General features: G+C 39.2%; 2 protein-coding genes across 2 annotated transcripts; one reads left to right on the forward strand and one right to left on the reverse strand.

Annotated features, from left to right (window-relative positions):
* Positions 1 to 5,020: 5,020 nt before the first annotated feature.
* On the reverse strand, positions 5,021 to 6,215 carry M430DRAFT_117530 (hypothetical protein; the record flags this gene model as incomplete). The annotated part of the gene is made up of 1 exon (XM_024861673.1): positions 5,021 to 6,215. A coding segment is annotated over exon 1 (1,182 nt), but the record flags the coding sequence as incomplete, so codon positions are not given.
* Positions 6,216 to 11,250: 5,035 nt separating this feature from the next.
* M430DRAFT_216673 (hypothetical protein) lies at positions 11,251 to 12,016 on the forward strand. The gene has a single exon (XM_024864551.1). It carries the CDS (start codon positions 11,267 to 11,269, stop codon positions 11,864 to 11,866), a length of 600 nt encoding a protein of 199 aa, XP_024723433.1. The 5' UTR covers positions 11,251 to 11,266; the 3' UTR covers positions 11,867 to 12,016.
* The last annotated feature ends 9,864 nt before the right edge of the window (positions 12,017 to 21,880 follow it).

The following is a 21,880-nucleotide window of genomic DNA, read 5'->3' on the forward strand; positions in this document are numbered from 1 at the left end:
TGGGTTAAGCTAGACGGTAGGTAAGGTATGTTAATACACCTTTTTTCTTTTTGCAAAGAAAAGAAAAGAAAAGAAAAGAAAAGAAAAGAAAAGAAAGGATAGTAGAGAGGAAGGGGGGGGAGGGGCGTTGATTGGCTGGGTTATAGATATTATAGTAAATAACGATGTAAGGAGAGATAGATCATGGGTCTCTCTCTCTCTCTCTTGAAGAAGAAAGAGTTAAGGTTATTAACTAATAGAACCCAACCCAACCCGTCCATCTGCGCTAGGCTATATATATATATATATAGAATAAAGTGAAGCTGTGATACCTTAGATAGCTCATGAGAAGAGATCCCTCGGTAGGGAAGAGAGGGGAGTTAAAAAGAGTTATTCTTAAGATAGATGATGATGATTTCTGATGGAGAATAGGCGGCTACTGGCATAAGTTGCCTTGAGTGAGCTATGTGGATTTTCTGCTTTTGATTTCTTTCTTTTTTTCTTAGAGGATGCTGATGCTGATACTGATATATGTAATTTCAGAAATCAATAAACTTGATCTTCAAAATCCGCGCTGATGGTTGTTACTACGCTAGTAAATCTATTACATTATCGGGTGACCTCGATTCTCGAGTTATTAGTGCAGAACGTACCTATTTCACACTCGATTACTAGGTCAAAATGGCTATTAATAAAGATAGCAAGCATCTCAATACTGACCTGGATTAGGGCCCAGACTTCGAGGAGCGAATCGTCCATCCCAAAGCCTAGGTATATATAATCGGAGAAAGGTAAGGTAGTAGCGGGTCGGACCACGATGGAGAGGCGAGAGGTGGGTGAAGGACTGACTTACTTACTTGCATAGATCAAATATAACCAACCGCATTAAGGCGATGCTGCATGGATGGATATACTTTGACCGGTTTAGAGAAGTCGACAATTTATCCCACTAGAGATCTGGTTGAAGTGTCCACATCTATTTGCTCCTGATCGTTTAGCGAGCTTTGAAGGTTCTTTGGAACTACCTCTTGGAGGAGTATCGGAACTTTAAAGGAGCTGGAGGTTCTGGTTCATGTGTACCGTCAAGAGCCGAGCAGGGTTTGGGTGAATGGGTAGGAGAATATCCTCGACCATATCATTATGAGCCCCTGAATGTTGTGGTGCCGACGACGGGATGGGTTTAGGAGAGCGGAGGAAAGCGAGTAAGTAGAGGTATTCGACCAAGTATCAGTAAACGAAGATGCATTGGCAGACATCTTGACGTAAAACGCGGCTTCTGTGGCGAAAATCATGACTGGATAGATTGTTACCACCTGTGCAGCTATTGCGCCACTCTTGGCCATTGGCGGTCAACATGTCACAAGCTGTAAGAGTCTTGAGAAGACACGTTGTTTGTGTCAATTTAGGATCGGTATTAAGACCTTGGAGAGGAGAGAAGGTATAGAGCCTTCCTCTATTGCCAGTATTTGTCTATTGGATGACCCTGTGAGTGTTGTCTGTCAGCGGTTAGTTCATAGAGGCAGCACACACATCTTGATGTTTAGGACATTCTGTATCATGGCAGTACATCCATTGTAAACAAAACCAGGAAAAGACGTGTAGAAATGTGTGTAATGTGATATTGCATTGGGGAATTTTCCGTCCAACATCTGGAAAATTACTCTCTCCTCATCTTATGTCGTGAAGTCGTCTCGTTGAAAGGAAAAAGAGTTCGGCCAAGTTTTGCTTTGACAATTTTCCATGAGGAGTTTGTCTCCTGCTTTGCTGGTTGAGCTCCATTTTCAAGAAGCAATTTTACAACCTAGTGATTCCCCCAAATGGGCCAAATCTCAGCAAAGGAAAGAGGAGCTTCCCCATCTTCACTCGGAATATTCGGATCAGCATTCTCCCACGGGAGTAGTGAAACAGATCCAGCCGAGTTTCTCTCCTGCTTTGCTGGTTGAGCTCCATGTTTAAGAAGCAATTTTACAACCTCATGATTCTCCCCTTTCTCAGCAACGGAAAGAGGAGTTTCTCCATCTTCACTCGGAATATTCGGATCAGCATTCTTCGAGAGGAGTAGTGAAACAAATTCAGTCGAGTGCCGAGGACTCGCCGCAACTAGAAGAACAGTTTGACCCTTTTTGTCCGGAATATTAGGATCTGCACCATTGTCGAGAAGTAGTGTTGCTAAAGTGATCAGTGTCTCCTTCGCGGGGTTCTTCGAGGTTGACCAGAATTCCACCTCTTCCAAGGCCTCTCTCAGAGGTGTATAACCCTTATCGTCGTAAATGTTGGGATCTGCTCCGTGTTCAAGCAGAAGACTTGCAATTTGCTCCTCGCCTCTTGAGATAGCCCAGAATAGCGGCGTACGTCCGAAATTATCTGCAACGGATACTTTGGCGCCGTGGTCCAGCAGGTATTCTACTATCCGACGCTGCTGGTTGTAAATTGCAGATAAGAGAAGAGTCTCGGACCCTCCGCCTTTCGAATTTATGTCGACTCCTCTGGAAAGACACTCGACCAGAATCCCCACGGCGTAGCCTTCCTCCCTAGATTTCTCTGACTGCACCGCTGCTCCCAAGCCCGCCCTCAACGAATCTGCCCACCCTTCCTTACTCCAGTCCAAGGATTCGATCTTCCCGAGGAGGAGCCTGAAGAGACCTTCGTTATTGCTTTCAATGGCGGCTTGAATCGCACATTCGCCATGAACTGCAAGATTTGCCCCTTTGCTCAGTAGAAAGAGAGCGGCAGCTTCTTGTCCCGCACGAATGGCGACTTCCAGCGGTGTTGTACTCGAATCGGACCCTTCACAGTCTACGGACTGCCCCTTTTCCAGAAGCACACGTAGCACTTCGACAAGTCCAAAGCGTGCTGCGGCATGGATAGGCAAATCGTTGTACCTACCTTTTTCAAATTTGGCACCATTTTCCAAAAGGAGGACGGCAATCTGCGAGTGAAGTCCACGTATCGCAAGCATAAGAGCCGTTTCTCCAGAAGGGTAATGGTGGTTGATTTCTGCACCTGCGGCAAGTAGAACTTTTACTACTGCCAGATGCCCCCTTTTAGCAGCGAATTCGATGGGCATTTCCCCTGCTTCAGATAAGATTCTGTCTCCGTTGACATCCAATCCTTTTCTTAATAGAAGAGCAACAACTCCGTCGTGGCCGCCCCTCGCAGCAAGATGGACTGCAGATTCGTTTGAACGTTTCAATTTTAAATCTGCCCCGCCTGCTATCAGGAGGTCAACCATTTTCTCATGGCCAGACATCACTGCAACGTGAAGCGGTGTTCTGCGATACTCGTCTCTCTCGTCGCATCTTGCTCCATGGCGAAGGAGTACCTGGCCGATTTCGATGTTTCCATCTTTCGCGGCCTGATGAAGTGGAGTTCCACCCGGACGGCGGTCGTTAACTCTTCCATACCTCGTCGACGAGAAAAGTTTTGATACTGCTTTGAGCTGATAACTTCGATTTACGTCAGCACCAGCCTGCAGTAATGCCTCCACAATCCTGGGATTTCCTTGAGCCGTTGCTCTATGAAGTGCCGTTCCACCAAAATTGTCCATGGCGTCTACTTTAGCTCCATGGTCAAGCAGAAAATAAACGACGGATATGTGGCCCGCTGCTACAGCTTCATGTAGTGCTGTTCCTCCTCGTAGCCTTTCCGTGCGCACTTGAGCTGCCTCTAGGAACCGCATCGCAGCTGAAAGTGTCCCCCACGCAGGGTTGTAGGTTTCACTTGGAATTGTATCAAACGCAGGGCTGTAGGTCTTACTCGGAAATTGCTCAGTAAACAGTTTGATTACGACCTCCAGACGGTATGGCCGATCAATCTCTGCCCCACTTTGTACCAACAGGTCAACAATTGACGCTTTGCCACCTCTGGCTGCTCGATGAAGCGCTGTTCCCCCATATTGATCTTCCACATCGATTTCTATATTTTCTTTCACCAACAATTTGGCCACCTTTTCATGTCCATTTTTGGCAGCCCGATGCAAAGCAGTTCCGCCATATGCCGCATTGTAATTGACATCAGCCTTGTTCTCTAACAATATCTGTACCAGGCTGTCGTATCCATTTTCAGCAGCACGGTGCAATACGGTCCAACCATTCTGGTCTTTCGCGTTTATGTTTGCACCTTCCTTAATAAGGTCCTTCACCATGACTTCGAGATTGAAGTATGCAGCAATCTGTAATGGCGTTACATCACTTGGGAAATGTTGACTATACCCGGCGTAGGTGTATTCTGAGAGATGCATGACTTGAACAGCGCTGGATAGAGACTGGGGTGATTCTAGGAAACACAGAGCAAGCTGCCGTATTGAATCATCTGACTGAACTTCGCGGGCATGGTGTCCCCAGTATCTCGCAGCATATTTCAATAGAGCAAAATCACGGAATCTAGCACCCATTTCATCGTCGTCCTTGCAGTATCCAGTAGCAAAATCATCGAGAGAGAGGTAAGCGAGACAGGTCGCTGCGATAACTTGATGAAGCTCGGGACATTCTTTCTTGATGCGGTCCTCCAGATAGTTTTGCAAAGTTCGGTGAACGAGATGTGTGGTTTTCCGCTTCTCATCCATCCTTACTAATCCAGCACATACATTCAGTAGAACTTCTTCTTCTACCAAACTTCCTTCGATGGACGCAAGCGTCAACTTGCGTGGCTCAGAGGGAAGCGTGACTGGTTGATACTCGAATATGTTTTCAGTAGGAAGATCGTCATGTGGTGATAACGCGTCGTGCATAGCCATGGCATGCTGAAGTTCGGAGATAGATAGTGCCCGAGAGGTAGAGGCTACCCAGAAGAGGACTGCTTTTGCCAATTCGGCATCTTCGTTCTCTTGCTCGAAAATCCTTTTTAGAGCTTCGTCATACGATTTGTTCACTTCTGCGGGAAGTACTTTCAAAGTCGACGATATTCGATTTCGGGTCCGTAGTCGTACAATCGAGTCCATATGAAGTCTTGCAAGCAAAATCATGTCTTTAGCTTTTTCGGATATGGAAGAAATGATCTCCTCTTTCAATGGAGGGTATTGCTGGACTTGATTCATGAGGCGTGGTTCTCTTGGAATGCGCCACTCAATGTATCGGCGGATGTCTTCTTCGCGCGTCTCAACTTCAAACGCCGCATGGTTTCCAAGTTGCCCATCTAGTGTTGGTAGAGGTGGACGGCAGGTGATGAGGAATCTCACCACGCTCGGCAATTTCTCGAGTTCTTTGAGGAAGTCCTTTCTGCTGTCAAGCTCTTTGTACTCATCAAGTGCATCGATGATGATTGTCACTTTGGAGAACAACTCTAGTTGGGTCTGAAGCAATTGAGACCACTCTTGTAGACTTGGCCTGCTTCCTCTCCGGTTGTGTTTATGATAAAATGACACTAGCCGTTCGGGAACTGTTGGCTGGTCGTTGAGAACTTGCCAGAGAATTGCGCAGATAAGATTTTCAGTCGTTTGGAGATGCTGCTTATAGCTGCAGAAAACATATGCAAGCGTCTCCGTCTCACGTTGGATCGATTGTTGAGTTCGATGAATGATGTGTGTGGCAAGGACCGTTTTCCCAACGCCGGGATTTCCGACACACCACAATGTCTTCAGGTCTCCTCTTTCCCACCTCTTGAATTCTTCCGAGCCAGTGAGTCGAGCGCATGAACTTGATTCGTAATTGTCTTCATGCTCCAATTGGAATTTGAGCGGCGAGAGCCAATCCATGATCTCGAGAGACGCTTTCTCTTTCCGAAGAGCATCTTGGTCCAGACGATTTTGTGTTATTCCACTCTTTATCTCGTCAATGCCATCTTTCAAATAGGAAACATCGTCTTTGATCTCTTGCGCCAGCCTTGCTTGGTCATTCCCCATAGCAAGAAGTATGAGGGATTTCTGTCTTTCTGTTCTCCTCAGCAACGCTTCGATATCATTTTTCTGGAATGGCCAAGAAACGCTTTTTCCAAGCTTCTTCAATCCGGCGACCGGACATATCTTGGAATGTAGATACTCCAAATCCTTTTTCAGCTGTGCCAGCGGACCACGCTCCCCATCCAGAAGACTCGTGACACCTTTCTGTAGCTCATTGCTCTTCACGTACCCATCGAGGTTGAAAAACAGACCGCTCAGATAGAAGACCTCGTCCCGGATTGATGAGCGCTCTTTGTCTGCACCTTTGATATCGCGAATGCCTTGGATTAATTGTTGAGTTAGAGCCAAAAGGCCAGCAACACTGGCGGAAATGCTGAGTGGATCCATGGATGAGCCCTTGTCACTTATAGCTTCCCAAAACAGCCTCTTTGTTGTACTAAGATGGATGCTGAGGATGCCAACTACTCAAGTTGCTGTGAAGAGACCAACAACTTGCTGATCATGCGACAAAGGCATTTGGAGATAAATGCCACAATGCACGAGAAGGCACGCCTCTCCTGCGAAGATTGAGGTCGCTCCATCTCGCCATAAGGCTGTGAAGATCTGCGGCCAGCGCATCGTTTTCAATATCCCACTTTCGCTTGCTTTCTATAGCCGTACAACAGCGTCAGGTGCAATGTTTTTGGGGCTTTATTCGTAACATAACATATGTAGTTTTATAGGCTTTTTGCAATGAAAGATTTGTAAAGCTCTTATTGACAAGCATTTGTTGAAATAAGCTTCGTATCACGTGACCCTATCGGTTGGGATTCCGGTAAAGCAATTACCTACCTTACCTACCTACCTAGGTAGGTAGGTAGGTACCTGAGCTCATTGTGTGCTATTAAGAAGAGATTATATAATAGTCAACTCATCCTAGCAGAAGGAGATTCATTCAAGCTCAGCTACTCCTTTATCTGACCCTAACTTGCTGTTTACTCTACTACCTACATCATTTGATTCATTTCCCATTAATTGTCGCTACTTATCAATTACCACGAATTGAACTGGTTGTGATGATTCTTAAGGACAAGGCTTCTGTCTAATGAAGTGATGTGCAGTGTCCGGATTCTGAATCCAAATATTGCTTATTTATTCATCTATTTCTTATTTCTATTTTCATTTCTGGGACTCTCCTCCCTATTTCCGGTTCCCCCCCCCCAAAAAACCACATCCGCATTCGTATCACTATCCACATTCCTCATTCCTCATTCCTCAATCCCCACCAATGCAGCACATTCTTTCCCTTCCCCCACACCCCCTACCACCACTCAAAATCCATAAAGCCAGAAAGACAAAATCGTCAAACAAAGGCAGATGTATGAATCCAGACTGGTCTTTCTATGGAATGCGAGGCTTTTCGCTAGTTAGTTGGCTTTATATCCCTATATAATGGCGGCGAATCCGGATGCGGACTTGGATCTCTTTGTGCTGAGTAGACAGACGGACGCGAGCGGGATTTTGGGATTTGGATTTGGATTCGGAAGATGGAAGGGGGGTACTTTTCTTTGATTTTGATTTCTGAGTTTGGTTGGGTTTGGGGTTCTTTGTTGGGAGGGGAGGTGTATAGAAGATGAGGAAGATGAAGTTGAGGGAGGGGATGTTGGAGGAAGGAAAAGAGATATTGAGATTTTTTGAGATTTGATTATTATTCTGTTTTGTCTTGAAGAGAAATAAGAAAAGCGAAAAAGGAAAGAAAGAGAGAAAGATATCAGAATGGTCTCCCCATCCGCATCACCTGAAGAGCGACAAGAATGGTATGACGCCCATCCCTCAAGCGCAGATATCCCAACCTTCCTGCTCGGTCTGCGGGCTAAAGAACTCGAAATCCCATCCCTGAACAAGACCTTCCAACAGCGGTGCAAAGAAGGCGGGATCTGGGAATCACCGCAGCCTGGTAAGCGGGGTGAGGTTGAGGATGTGTATGAGAGGGTAGCGAATCAGATAGTGGAGGATTGGAGGGCGACATGCGAGGAGAGGGGGGTGCCCATCATGTGGGTTAGGGAGTGGTTGAGAGTGATGGTGGAGTGGTCCGTGGAGGATGAGGGCATGAGGGATTGGTGGGAGCCAGATGAGAGTGCAAGGGTGTTTAAACCTGGTATTTTCCCGCTCTATCACATGACGTTCGTGTTGACGGTGGACGGCAGGGAGAAGATTGAGATAGTAGCATCGAGATGTTTGCCATCAGGGATGCATGGCGATCATCCGAGTGCGTATAGGCTCGACTTCTTCAAAATGGAGATTGAGGAGATGCTGCGGGAGCGGGGGATCGATTCAGAGGGCAACTTGTGGTGGCTTAGGAATGGGAAGGTCTGTGTCATCGAGGGGCAACATGATTTTGAACTTGCGATTGTGTATCTTTATAATTCGCGTGCGAGCGGCTGGGCGCTGCATTTCTCGCTCGGGCGTGAGGGTACCGGTCCTGGAGTCAGGGGCCCGGTTTCTGAAGCATTGAATAATCTGACTGGGAAAGGGAAGGGGAAAGAGAGAGCTACGGAGTTTGAGATCGAGTTTGGCGCCGATCAGATTCGTCAGGCTGAAGAGTATCCAGCAGGAGATGCAGGATTCACGGACACTGGTATAGGCGGATTCGAGGACGCCCTTGACGACACGGAAACAAACATTGATGATACCATCAGAACAACCTGGAACTGGGGCCGTGATGCTCTCAGCGGAAGCCATAGGGCAGAACAGCGTGTTCAGGCTGCAAAGAAGAAAGAGCACGAGAAGGAACAGGGAGAATCAAGACAGAGACTCTCCAGCTTTCAACGCTCTCTCCTAGGGGGCTCGAGCAAACCGGTAGCTTTAACAACATCCAAGAACATCTCGTCGAACCAAGTCAGAAGTCACAATATCCCACTTGGTAGCACATCCAGTGTTACAGCGTATAAGATGTCTAATAAAGAACGCAAGGAAAAGGTTTTGCAGGTGCGGACACACTTCCTCGCGTCTGAGATGCCGGGCTGGCAAGCTGCTGAGGAGGCTCTGATTGCGACGAGGGGTGATGTGGATCAAGCTTTGATCCGCCTTGGTGGTAAGCCAAAAGAGACTTCGTTACGTTCAGCTCCCGAGTCGAATACCCAGAAGGCAGGAAAGCAGCATAGGGCCACAGCGTCTCAGCCGAATGCCTCAAGGTCCGGAAGTAACTTTCAACGGAACAAAGAACCCGAGCCAAATATCGCAACTCAAGCGCTCGCTGGACCCTCAAAATATGGTGCTCCGGGTAGGAGTTTCCCGCAGAGAGTGCAAGAAGCTCCGCAAGCTGCAGGAAAGCGGATTTCGCTGAGCCGTCCTGCTCCAAGACATGATACTGGAGCCGGGACAAAGAAGAGTCCTCTGCCAAAGCCGGCCAACGAATCAAAGAAGGGTCTGCCAAAGCCGGCCAAGGAACCAATGCCTGTAATAACAAAGATCATTGTCTATACATCGGGAGGCAATAGGGATGATGCTTTCGACCCATTGGAGACTATCCAGAAGCCGGATCAGGATATAGAATCGGATGAGAATGAGGAAGGCGATCGTCCAGTGAAAAAGCCAAAAGACGCAATTTCTTTGTATGCCCCATCTCATTCGAGGAACGCTTGTAGACGCTAATTTTTACATAGGCTTAAAGAGCTACAGAACACCAAAGAACTGACTCAACTAGCGGGGCCAGGCGAGGACGAGTCGGATTCGCAGAGGTGGCTTGATTGCTGTCGATTATTTCAGATCGACCCCAACAACACAGGCAAGAAAGAGCGGGTCCGCGTCGTGGGCTTGAAACGGCCACTCTTCCAATACCAGGCTTTTGCTGTATACTGGCAGATGCTTACCAGTCGAAAGTTCGGAGGTGGCTTCGTAGCAGATATGCCGGGCCTGGGGAAGACTCTCACCTTCCTCGCTCTCCTAGTCGTCGAGCGCCAGCTCTGCATCCTCTGGAATGAAGTCAATCGCTCACGAGGGGCAAAAGACGGGAAGCACCTCCCTGCCACCGGCCAATTCGAAGACGATGTCTGCCCATCCCAGAGAGAGAGACCAGGTTGGATCGCGTGCCCCTGCACATCCTCCAGCCCAACCTCGCGAATGCAGGCGAAGCCCGGCGTCCGCATCGCAATCGTTCCAGTCTCTCTGATGTCAAATTGGCGCGAGCAGTGGAAGGAGCACATTGATGACAGCCGGGAAGATCTCGCTATGCAGCTCCTGCTCGCGCATCAAGAAAGTGTGGCTTACCGGACAGATACGAGCCAGATGGCCGATTTCGCGGCGAATGTCTCTGCACTGAGAGCGAACAAGGTTGTCAAGGCGCCTGATTCGGCACGGGAGGGCCAGGAGAGATTCCTTGTTCTCACAACAGCTAAGGCTTATGATGCGTGGATCGATAAATTTAAATATGGAGGTCCACGTACAACAGTGGTGATTCCGGAGCTGAACGTCTTGAGGACCAAGTTTATGTGGGCGAGGGGAGGTTTTAAGTATAATATCCAATTCGGTATTGCGTGTGTAGATGAATCGCATGAAGAGTACACCATCAATAAAGGAAGAGCCGGCGTACTTGCCCGTTTGCCTGGAAACCCTTGGTGCTGGGGCTATTCCGGTACGCCATTCGACAAGAGCCCGCGCTGCCTTGAGGGGGTCCTCTATGCTCTGGAAAAACAAGCCATAAAGACCGATCAGCAATCACTGGCTTCCGGATGGGCACAGAACGAAGAGCTCAAGCCTTTCAAACGCGAGGTGTTCGATAGGTTGTGTAAAGACTTCGAGCATTACGTCAGATTCAGGACCAGCAATGCAGATGCGCTCGACGGCTTCGTAAAGAAGTTTTCCCTGTTCATATCAACATTCATGATCAGACGTACAACCGAAACCCAGTGGTTTGGCCATTCTCTCGTGGCTCTGAAGCCTAGTTTTCACAGAGACATAGTCTTCGCACACAATGAAGAATACGACGAGGAGATCAAGGCACTGACCCCTGAGATTGAAGCTGATATCGCAGACAGGCTACAAAAACTCCAAGCATTGTGGGATAATACAATAGAAAGCAAGCGCACACCTGAGCGACCAACAGTCTTGGGGTTTAACAACAGCATCCACGCACAATACAAGTTGAGAATCTTGGCAACGGCTCCGGCGCTCATACGCTTAACGACAGGTGAAAATGCTCTGACTCTGAAGACGGATGAATTGAAGCAGTGGCGAAGCCACCTCATGCTTTCTCCGTATGAGGGTCATATTGACGATATCTTCTTTAGCAGCCCCAAACTTTTGTATCTCGCTGATTTAATCGAGGAATTGGATCGACATAAAGATATGGAAGGAAGGGAGGAGAAGATGATCATAGTGACCAATTTCAACTGCATCGCATTTATTGTAAAATTGGTAAGCTTGGCATCCAATCACCCACCACAGATAGTATCAATGCTGATTGATTTGTAGATGTTTGACTACTTGTTCCCTCTCAAGCGAGGACGAGTCGCTCTCTTACACGCAGAGATGAGCACCCGCGCCCGCACCACCATGCTCGAAGCATTCACAGACGCCACCACCGAGGGTAAACGCGGCGTCCCTATCCGTAAGCAGAAAAAGAACTATCAATACCTGATCGGCACAACACCGCTCCTAAGCAAAGGCTTGCAGTTGACGCGCGCCAGCACCCTCGTCCTCATGGAGCCGGACCACGAGTTCTTCCGAGAGCTGCAGGGCTACGCGCGCATCAATCGTATCGGGCAGAAGAATCCTGAGACCTACACGTACAGACTCATAGATGAGGGGAGTGAGATCGAAATGAGCATTCTGAAGAGGCAGGCGGAGAGGGGCGAGTTCCCGGGGCAGTTCAGGCAACAACATGTCTGGGAACGGCGCAGTGCTCCGGATGATGAAGAACCTATTAGCGAGTCAGAAGTGACAGAGTATCCATATAGTCACAGTGGAGGTGAGACGTCTGGACAGAAGTTGGCGGGGCATGAACCGAGTGTTAGGAGAAAATCTGGACTGTCGGATCTGAGGAGTGCATCGGATTCTGGAGAGAGCCGTTAGGATTCAGCATCTTGGGATGGGAATACGGTTATTTCTGCAATTTTGGTTAACGGGAGTAATGATTTTGGGACTGTTGATGTTGTTGTTGTTATTGACATTGTAGTAATGTAAGGTAGAAGCAGAAGTCGCAACTTTCAGACACGTAAAAGGGGTTTGCTCGCTTAATCTATTCAATAAGAAATGCTTACCTACACAATCACGTGTAGAACGTTCCACGTGATTCTCAACTTCTGGGCAACAAGTCTTTGTCAACATACCTACATAGTAGAAGGCCCAAACTGGATGGTTATTAGAGGTCAAGTCATAGAAAAATCAAAATCCAATCCTAGTATCTACCAAAGGTAAACTAAACTTCGCTGGTTTTCGAACTGGTCCACTGACAATCAGAAACCCTGGATTGACGATATACCGGCAGTTAGGTATGTGCGTCGTCACTCAGACTCACTCTACAATTTTGGGATCACAACGCGAATGTTATAGAACCATATATAATGATTCGTAGGCGTTTTAAGAAAGCTGCCTAGGAAAGAGAGCTGTGGTATCGCACTTCGGCGTAGTGAGCTCAGCTGCTGGGCATTTTGATACTATTTCAGATGCGTACACAACCTCAGTTGGGGGCTGGCTTTCACTCAGCAGACACACTGCAAGTGTACCTGAACAGATCATAAAGCCTTTAGCTAAACAACTATAGATGTCGTCTCAACTACATCAATTTGTCCTTCTTATAAATCGTGGACGTCGTCTATTGTCAAATAATTAAGGTTATATCACAGTATAAAGGGAGGATATAACAGGCGAATTTAGGTGTTTTTAGTAGTGTAACAAGTAGATTAAATTAAATTAAATAGAATAGAGGGTAGTCCCCTACTCTATATACTTAAAAAAGGGGTTACTATTTATATGTATAAGCGCTATATCTACTATAAACAAGGTATATAGGTACCTAAGTGCCTAAATCCTAATAACACTATAAACTATTAAAAACAAGGTATAAGAGATTAATCCTTATATATTAATTAAGGATTAGTTAGTAATTAGGGGAACGTGTTTTATAACCTAGTAATTAATCTTACTATTTAATATACCTCTTTAAGGATTAAGCTAATTCTAGACTTAACTAGAGAGCTAAGTACTAGTATAGCTCTCTCTCTAGCTCTCTCTCTAATTAGGTAATAATAAAGCTATTCCTATACCTAAAGGTATACTAGTACTTACTAGTATAGCTCTCTCTATAAGTAGAAAGTTAAAGAATTAAGGAAAGTACGTAATAGTAAGTACTTAATTAAGAGAGGCTTAACGTTTAAGTCTTAAAGCTCTTTAAAGAAGAACTTTAAGGACTCTTAGTACTCTAAGTAGTAAGACATGTTAAGTAATAAGGTCGAGTAAGTAGTAGAAATAAAGTATATAACTATTAAAATAGTTAAGTCTTTAAGAAAAAAGAAGTAGACTTTCTAAATAAGAAATAAAGTACAAAAAGTAGACTTCTTAAATAGAAAATCAAGCTTAAGATAAGAACTAGATCCTAGAACAGGTCTTATTTTTCTTACTTAATCGTTTAAGTAAGAATTGCCTTTAGACTAGCGTAAAAGCTAGTCCTAGCTATTTAGTAGTTAAATAAAAGGGTTTCTTACTAAAATAAAGGGTGTTTAACTACCCTAATCTATAGGCTAGCTATCGTTTAGGTTTAGAGTCTTAATATCTACTAGATTAAGTAATTTAATAAATTTAAAGTGTTTCTAGTATAGTAAGGCCTTAGTTAGCCTATCTACTAGTATATTATTAGTTAATAGCTACTAGAGGTTAAGTCTCTCTTTAGTTACTTCTTAGCGTAGCTAGTATTAGTAGATATCTATATACTTAAGCTTAGTAACTAGACGTAAGGTTCTTAGTTATATAAGTTAAATAGTTTAGGTATTATTTATATTAATAGTAAACTTCTTATATAATTTTAATAAGATCTTAGTAAAGAGGCGTCTTTACTAGTAGAGATCTTTAGTAGCGTAAGATAAGGCTAAAAGCTTAGCCTCTATACTTAATGTAGTAACTATCTTTTACTTAGAGGATTTCTAATTAATAAGGCCTTTAAATAAGTAAAACACATATCTCTCTATACTTCTTCTAGTTTCTAGGTCGTTAGTATACACTATATTACTAGTGTAAGAGAACGCCTGTTCTAATCTATTATTACTTCTAAATTAGATTCTAAGAAACTAGGTTTTATAGAGGTATTAAATAACTCTTTTTATAGTATACTAATAATTAAAAGAAAGGTTTAAAAAAAACTTAAAGAGCTTATTAGCTACTTTAATAGCGTTAGGTCTAGTAATAATAGTTATATATAAAATTAAGCCTACTTTCCTCTAGTAACTATAGATCTTCTAAGAAGAGGCCTAGCTAGAGTTTAGGACTAACTCTATAGTTAACATAAGTATTAAAAGAACGTTCTTTTCTTTTACCTTTAGATAAAAGGTTAAGGTAATTAACTTAATATAAGAGTCTTAACTTAACTATATCTACTTAGTAGTTCTGTCTCTAGTTACTCTAATACTTAAGAACTACTTTAATTCTCTTATATTACGTATCTTATAGCTATTAAACAAGCTTTGTTTAAAGGTTTAAAAGTATTATTAATCTTTCTTCTTTACTAAGATAGTAATATTATCTATATAAAAGAAGACAATAAGGTATTTATTTATATAAAGACACTCGGCCTCTAGGACTAGATATAGGCTAAACTTAGCTAGTGTTTTAGTAAAGTAGGTATACTATAAGAAAGAGAAATAGTGTAGCTTATAAAGAGCTTTAAAAAAGAGAAAAACATACTTTAGGTTATTAAAACCTTTAAGATATTTAATATAGATAGTCTTGTCTATATTACTATTAGTAAAGGCATTTATAGTATTAAGCTAGTAGATCTTTAGATTAAAGTAATAGGCTATTACTATTAAGTCTCTAAAAACCTATAACGCTAGAGTAGTAGTATAGTTATCTTAGCTAGTAAGATATTAAAGATTACTCTTAACTATAAGTCTAGCCTTAAATTTATTAAGAAAGCTGTCTATATTAAATTTATATATAAATACTTACTAGACAAGGATTATATTTACTTTAGATATACTCTTAAGTATAGTCTTAAAGGTCTTACGTCTAGTAAGATCCTTATATTCCTTTAATACTACTACTATAAACTCTTCTTAATATAGATAAGTTTAAACCTCTTTCTAGTGTTTAGAAGTAAGTAGAAGTTTAGTCTTATATAGCCTTCTTTTAGTATATTCTATACTTACTTAAAAGGTAGTATAGAATCTACTATAGGCTTTAATTTACTTTATTTAAATAGTATAAGTCTTATACCTGTCTTATTAATTCTGTATTCTTATTAGAAGGATATTTACTAGATTTAGGCTAGTAGAATTAGAGCTACGCCTACGTTATTAATTCCTTAGTCTAGGCTAGTGTGTTTTCTCTTTTAGCTCTTCTCTTATAATAGTTATCTCTTTGTCTTCTTTAGTTATAGCCTTATTTATATCCCTAGTTATGATTTTAGTTAAGTTAACGTTTAGAAAAGGATTTATATATATAAAAGAAGTTATTAGAACAAGTAATACTCTTAGTGTTAAAAGAGGATTAGTAACAGGATTATTAATAGAATTATTAGTAGAATCTACTAATAGATTAATAGTAGTTTTAGTAATAGTATTAGTTGTTATTAAAGAAGTTATTATTATTATTATTTAGACAGGATTTATTAAATATATTAGTTCTATAGCTAGTAAGTTAAGTAACGTTCCTTTCTTAACAAGATTAAAAAGATCGTCTTCTTCTTTAATTTACTAGTTATATTTACTAATTACTAGTATTTTAATAGCTTTAATTACTTCTTTAGTAGTGTCTTATTTATCTTAAGGCTAATACCTTTAGGATTTATTAAATGTAATATCTCTAGCTAATATTACCTTGTTTTTAGCTAGAATCTAGACCTTAAATATATTAGTAGAGTTATATTCTACTAAGTATCTAATAAAAGCTCTTAGTTCTAGCTTATCTAAGCGTACTATGTTTTTAATTAAGGCGTAGACTTTATAGCTAAAGGTACAAAGGTAAGAGAGGTTTAGTTTAGAGTAGTAAAGACACTTATATAGTGTTTTCTAGCCTAAAGAGGTAATAAAAGATCTGTTTACTAGGTATTTAGCTGTTTTTATTAGTTTAGGCTATAGCTTTAATAGTAAGTTAGATCTTATTTTTAGTACTCTTACTCTACTAAGGAGTACCTCTCTAGATCTTTTAATTAGCCTATTTTAGGCTACTATATATAGTACTAATTATTTAGTAATAAAGCCTTTTACCTTTACCTAATTATTAAAATCCTTCTTAAGAGACGTTTCTTTATTAAGCTTAATCTAGTAGACTTTAGCGTTAAAGTGTCTTTTAATTAAAGAAACAAAGTGTTATATAGTAGCTAAAGAGCCTTGTTTAGTTATAAGGATATATATAAAGCTTATTCTAGTAAGATCGTTAAGAAAGTAAAAGATATATACCTCTTTAGAGTCTATTAAGTATATTTAAATAAGATCTAAGTAGATCCTAGTAAACGGTTTGTTTATACGCTTAATAAGAGCTCTAGATATAATCTATTTAGTGTTTACTAGATAGTAAACCTTATATAGTAGGATTAAGTACTAATCCTTAAGTACTAGCTTAACTCTTTTAGTACTAGTAGCTAGGCGTTAGATTACCTTTATATATAAGTACCTTATTTGTTTGTACTAGAGCTCTACTAACGCTTTTAATAGTACTCTTAGTAGGTATAAGTTAGCTAGAAAGGCCGCTAAAACATCTATTAATTTAATAGTTAATACAACTATTACTACTAGTTATAGCTTATATTTAATTAGTTTAGGTATAGAAACAGATATAAAAACAAATATAAAGACAATAGGTATAAGGGTAACAATAGTAAAAACAGCTAAACTAAAAGTACTCTTAATAAAAAAAGGTTCTTAAATAGTTAAAAAGGTAGATCTAGTTATAGTACTATTATATTCTAACACTTATTAGTTAAACTTAACTAAGGTATAACAAAAGGTATTGTTTTAATAAGTAAGTGTTAAGGACTTAAAGAGATAAGATTAGAAATATACAGGCCTTACGTACTTATAAGTACGCTAAGGCTACTTAAGGTTCTTAGGTAGTATATATATATCTTAGAAAGTAAAGAGAAAGACAAAAGGTAAGAATTAGTTTAGATTTAAATTAAAGTATACTATAGCTTACTAGCTACTTAACTATAATTCTCTACTATATTACTTATAATACTAATCTCTAACATTCTAATTCTTCTTCTTATTAAGGAAGTAGCTTGTTATAGTTATAGTACTTAGTCGTTTAGAAAGAGACACTTAAGAGACTCTTATAAAAAGAGCTACTAGTAAAGAAAACCTTAGTAAAGGAACTCTTACTATAATATAAGTAAGCTATATAGTAGTTAAGTAAGAGTAGGATTAAAGAGTAAGAGATACTAGTAATAAGTTAGTAACGCTTAGTTAAGTTAAAAGGCTATAGACGTAACTTATAAAAGCCTAGAAACGTAATAAAGAACTTAAGCGACTAAATAAAGAAAAGAATAAGAAAGAGCGTAAGGCCTAAGAAAGGTCGCTCTAATAGCTTATTAAAGAAGAGCGTATAAGGAGCTAGCGTCTCTTCTTACGCTTTTATACGCCTAAAGACAAGGCTAAAGATATAATCTAAGAATAAGATAGTATCTATAATAAGGCTATAGAGTCTATAAAAAGATACTTAGTAATACCTTTAAGACTACTAGTATTTATAATAATAATAGTTAAGTAACAATAGGCCTTAGCCTTAAAGCCCTTTATAAGTAAGAACATCTTAAAATATAACGATTTTAAATATACTTATAAGATAGAGTTTTATATAAGCCTTAATATCTATATAATAAAAAAGAGTAAAATTATATATACTATACTATACTTAAAAAGGACCCCTTAATCTATATAGATACGTAAAAAGTAAGAGTAAAGAAAGGATACTAGAATATAGTGTAGTTTTAAGAGGGTTATACTAGCCTACTTAAGTAGCCTAGAAATAGTAAAGTTAAAGGTACTTAGTTAGTATAAGAAGGTAGTACTTTACTTAAGATAATCTATTTAGTTGTTTGTCTAATACTTAAAGCTTCTTAAGGAACAACTCTCTTCTAAATCTAAAGAGACTAAGATAAATGTTCTCTTTACTAAGCTAACGTAAGAGCTTTAAGTTAAGGTTACTAAGTACAAGCTTTTATAGACTTATAAAGAACTTATTATAGTAGTAACTTAGATCTAAGAAAGTATAGTAAGTTAGGATTCTAATAATAACAAGTGTATAAAAGGGTACTAGTAAGAATATAGTAAATATACAGGTCGTTAAAAGAGTTAGTCTTTATCTAAAGAGTACTAGTAAGAACGTAGTAAGTACTTAGCGTATTAATAAAGCCGCTTTATATCTAGAGAACATTTAGAAAAAAGAAGAGGCTTATAAGACTTACGTTCTTAATACCCTAGTATAAGTATTAATAATACACTACTATAATCTAGTTTAAACCTAAGGCTATACCTAAAGTACTATAAGTATAAGAAAAGAAGACATTATATAAGGGATTATAGGTTTATATCTATACTAAAGACACGCCTAAAGGTTATCTACTACGTCTATAAAGAAAAGGGCTATATAGCCCTAGCCTACCTTAAGAAGGCTAATAGGCGTACTAACTTAAGAAAAGAGAGGGCCTAAGGATAGTTGTCTTAATTAACTTAGACTTCTTTAATAAAAAGAGGTAGTTAGATTATAAGAGATAGCTAAAGATACGCCTTCTTATTGTTATTAAGGTATAAGACAGCTAAGAAAGGGTAAAGAAAGTATAGAGTCTAATTAATAGTAAGGTAGAGGCTAATATAGTCTCTTAGTCTCTTATAGTTAAGTATAGGTAGTATAATAGAAACACTACCTTTTTATATTTATAGCTCTAGACAGTTAATAATAACTTAATTTTTGTCTTTAAAGAGTATTAGGTCTTAGTAAACACTACTAACTTAAAGAGTAAGACTTAAGAAGACACGTATAAGTTCTTAGTGTTACAGGTTAGAACCTGGTAAGGGGTTAGTACTAAGTACGTAACTAACTAGACTATTATTACCTTACTCTAATAGTAGAGTTTTCTCTTACTCTTTACCTTATATAAACCCTCTCCTTTCTTTTCTCTTTAGAGTATTCTCCTTATAGAATAAAACCAACATTTACTTAAGTATCATGTTATTAGCCCTTAATATTAGAATACTCTTACCCCTTTTATCTAATTAGAGCTTCTTATAGCTCTGTTATATAAGAGTATAAGATAGAGCTAGACTACCTAATAATAAGTTTTTAGATACCTTTTACTAGCTTATCTATAAGACAAGATAACTAAGAGTAGTCGTCTACTAGATAAAGTTAAAAAAAACAACTAGAGTATAAAGTAGAGTAGTTAAAACAAGTCGTATAATAGCTTTAAGCCTAAGTAGCCTAATACACTAACCTACTACCCTTTACGCTAATCCTAGCCGCCTTAACGCCTTTATCTATAGTCCTAGGGCTATTACTTATTACTACTGCCCTTATAAGGCCGCTAGCTAAGCCGCTAGCTAAGTAGTAAAAGAGGCTCCTTTTAGATACTACTATGTTTAATAAAACTAAGGCCTAGTTTACTACGTAGCGTTTAGTAATTAAAGCTAAACTTATAGTAGACCTTACCTCTAATACACTAACTATACGATTCTAGTACGTTTATAGCTAACTAGTAAGTAAGGCCTTAACCTAGGTTACCTCTTAGGTTAGGTTAAACGTATAAAACAGACTAATAGTTAGAGAAGAAATAGATTTTAAGCTATTAGAGTAACTTTAGTAAGCGTTTAACAACATAAAGTTAAGAGAGTTAGCTAAGACATAGTTATATAAGTTAGAGTAAAGAAACTAGAGTTTTATAGCGTTTTTAGTAGACTTTAAGTATACGTTATTAAAGGCTAAAGGCCTAAGTTAAGATAATAACGTAAAGAAGTCTTTCTTAAAGAGTAGTGTATTAGATAAGCTTAAGCTAGTAATTATAGCCTAAGACATACTTATGTTATACGTAAACTTTTATAAGCTCTTAGAGACTATAAGCTATAACCTTAACGTTATTAAGAGGCCTAGATAAAGATAGACAGGCTACTAGGCTAGGGCCTACTATACTTTATCCTTAAAGAATAACCGGCCTAACGACTAGATAGACTAAGAACTAACTTATATAATAAGGGTTACTACTACTTGTTTATAATAATAGTAGTAAGCTTAGTAAGTATTAGACAAGGTTATTAGTTAGTACTATATAACTAAAGAGTACTTGTAATATAGTAGTAAGGACTACTTTACCTAAGAATATTACTTACTACTAGCTTAGAGACCTAATAACTTAACCTAACTTAAGAGAATAGCTATAACGTCTACCTTAAGGCCGTGTATAATAATACGCTAGGCTATTAAAGAACTATTAGATAAAGAAGATGTACTAAAAGAAGAGAACTTAGAAAACAAGTAGCTCTTATTTAAAAGTATAAACAAGAGTAAAAGAAAGAGGTAAAGAAGGTATAAGACTAGGACTAGTAAAGGTTTAAGAAGAAGGTAATAGATTACCTTTTCTTCTTAGTATTAATGTTAGTTAATAAAGAATGTTTTACTTATACGCTAGTAGATTTAGGTTACTTATTATATAGACTAATAGACTCTTGTTTTGCCTAAAAACACTATCTCTAGCGTATTAGTTATAGTCTTTATACGATTACCGGCTTTAAGTAGCTATTAAAGAGTATAATTAATAAGGTCGTAGTAGTTAATACTAATATTAACAGCTACGTAAAAGAGAAAAGCTACTTTTATATAGTTTTAAACCTAGTATTATATAACGTTATCCTTAGCCTTTCTTAGATAATATAGTATAACGTCTACTTAAGTCTAAAGAGGTTAGAATTAGTAATTAGTTTATCTAGTACACGAGTTAAGAACTAGACTATTAACCTAGACAAACCCTTAAATTACGTAATATTATTAGTAGCTAAGTTCGTGTCTACTATATAATAAAGAGAGAGAAAAAAGAAGCTCTAGGTCTTTTTAGTAAGTATAGCTAATATCTAGAAGGCCTTAGCTACTAAAAAGAAGTCTAACTATTAACTTCTTTTACTTGTCTAGTACTAAGAGTTCTTCTTATTATTTAATTATATAAAAGTAGAGAAGTTACTACTACTTTATAGTAAGTTAGTTAATTATACTATTAAGATTAAGAAGACAGACAGAAAAGAATAAGAGATCTTATAAGGGCCTTTATATAGTATGTTAAGAGATAAGCTATTAGTCTTCTAAAAGACCTTAACTAACCTACTAGATAAGTAATTTATCCGGGTTAGTAACTTACTAGTAGTAGCTCTAGTACTCTTTATATAAAAGCTAAGAAGTAGACTCTAGTTTTATATTAACTACTAGAGGCTAAACAAGATTACTTAAAAAGACTAATACCTTCTCTTACTAATTTATAAGACTTTATAAAACATTAGACAAGTAAAATAGTTTATAAAGCTAGACGTAATTATAGCCTTTTATAAGATATAGATTACTAAAGGTAATAAATAAAAGACAGTCTTTTATATAAGGTATAGCTTATATAAGTAGCTAGTAACGTCCTTTAGGCTTACGAACACGCTAAGTACCTTTTAGAAGTATATTAACTAGGCCTTTTAAGACTACTTAGACAAGTTCTACTTAGTATATATAGACAACGTCTTAATCTATTTAGAAGAGACTCTTAAGAAATATAAGGAGTACGTACAAAAGGTACTAGCTAGACTCTAGAAGGCAGGCCTATAGCTTAATATTAATAAGTATAAGTTTAAAGTTAAGTCGACTAAGTACCTTAGGTTTATTATTAAGGCTAAGTAAGGTATATAGATAGAC

This window comes from Amorphotheca resinae (assembly GCF_003019875.1).
Source record: "Amorphotheca resinae ATCC 22711 unplaced genomic scaffold M430scaffold_3, whole genome shotgun sequence".
NCBI classification, from domain to species: Eukaryota; Fungi; Ascomycota; class Leotiomycetes; order Helotiales; family Amorphothecaceae; genus Amorphotheca; species Amorphotheca resinae.

Excerpts from the sequence above, each read along its gene's own strand:
- M430DRAFT_216673 (XM_024864551.1), top strand. The coding sequence starts at position 11,267 with ATGTTTGACTACTTGTTCCCTCTCAAGCGAGGACGAGTCGCTCTCTTA.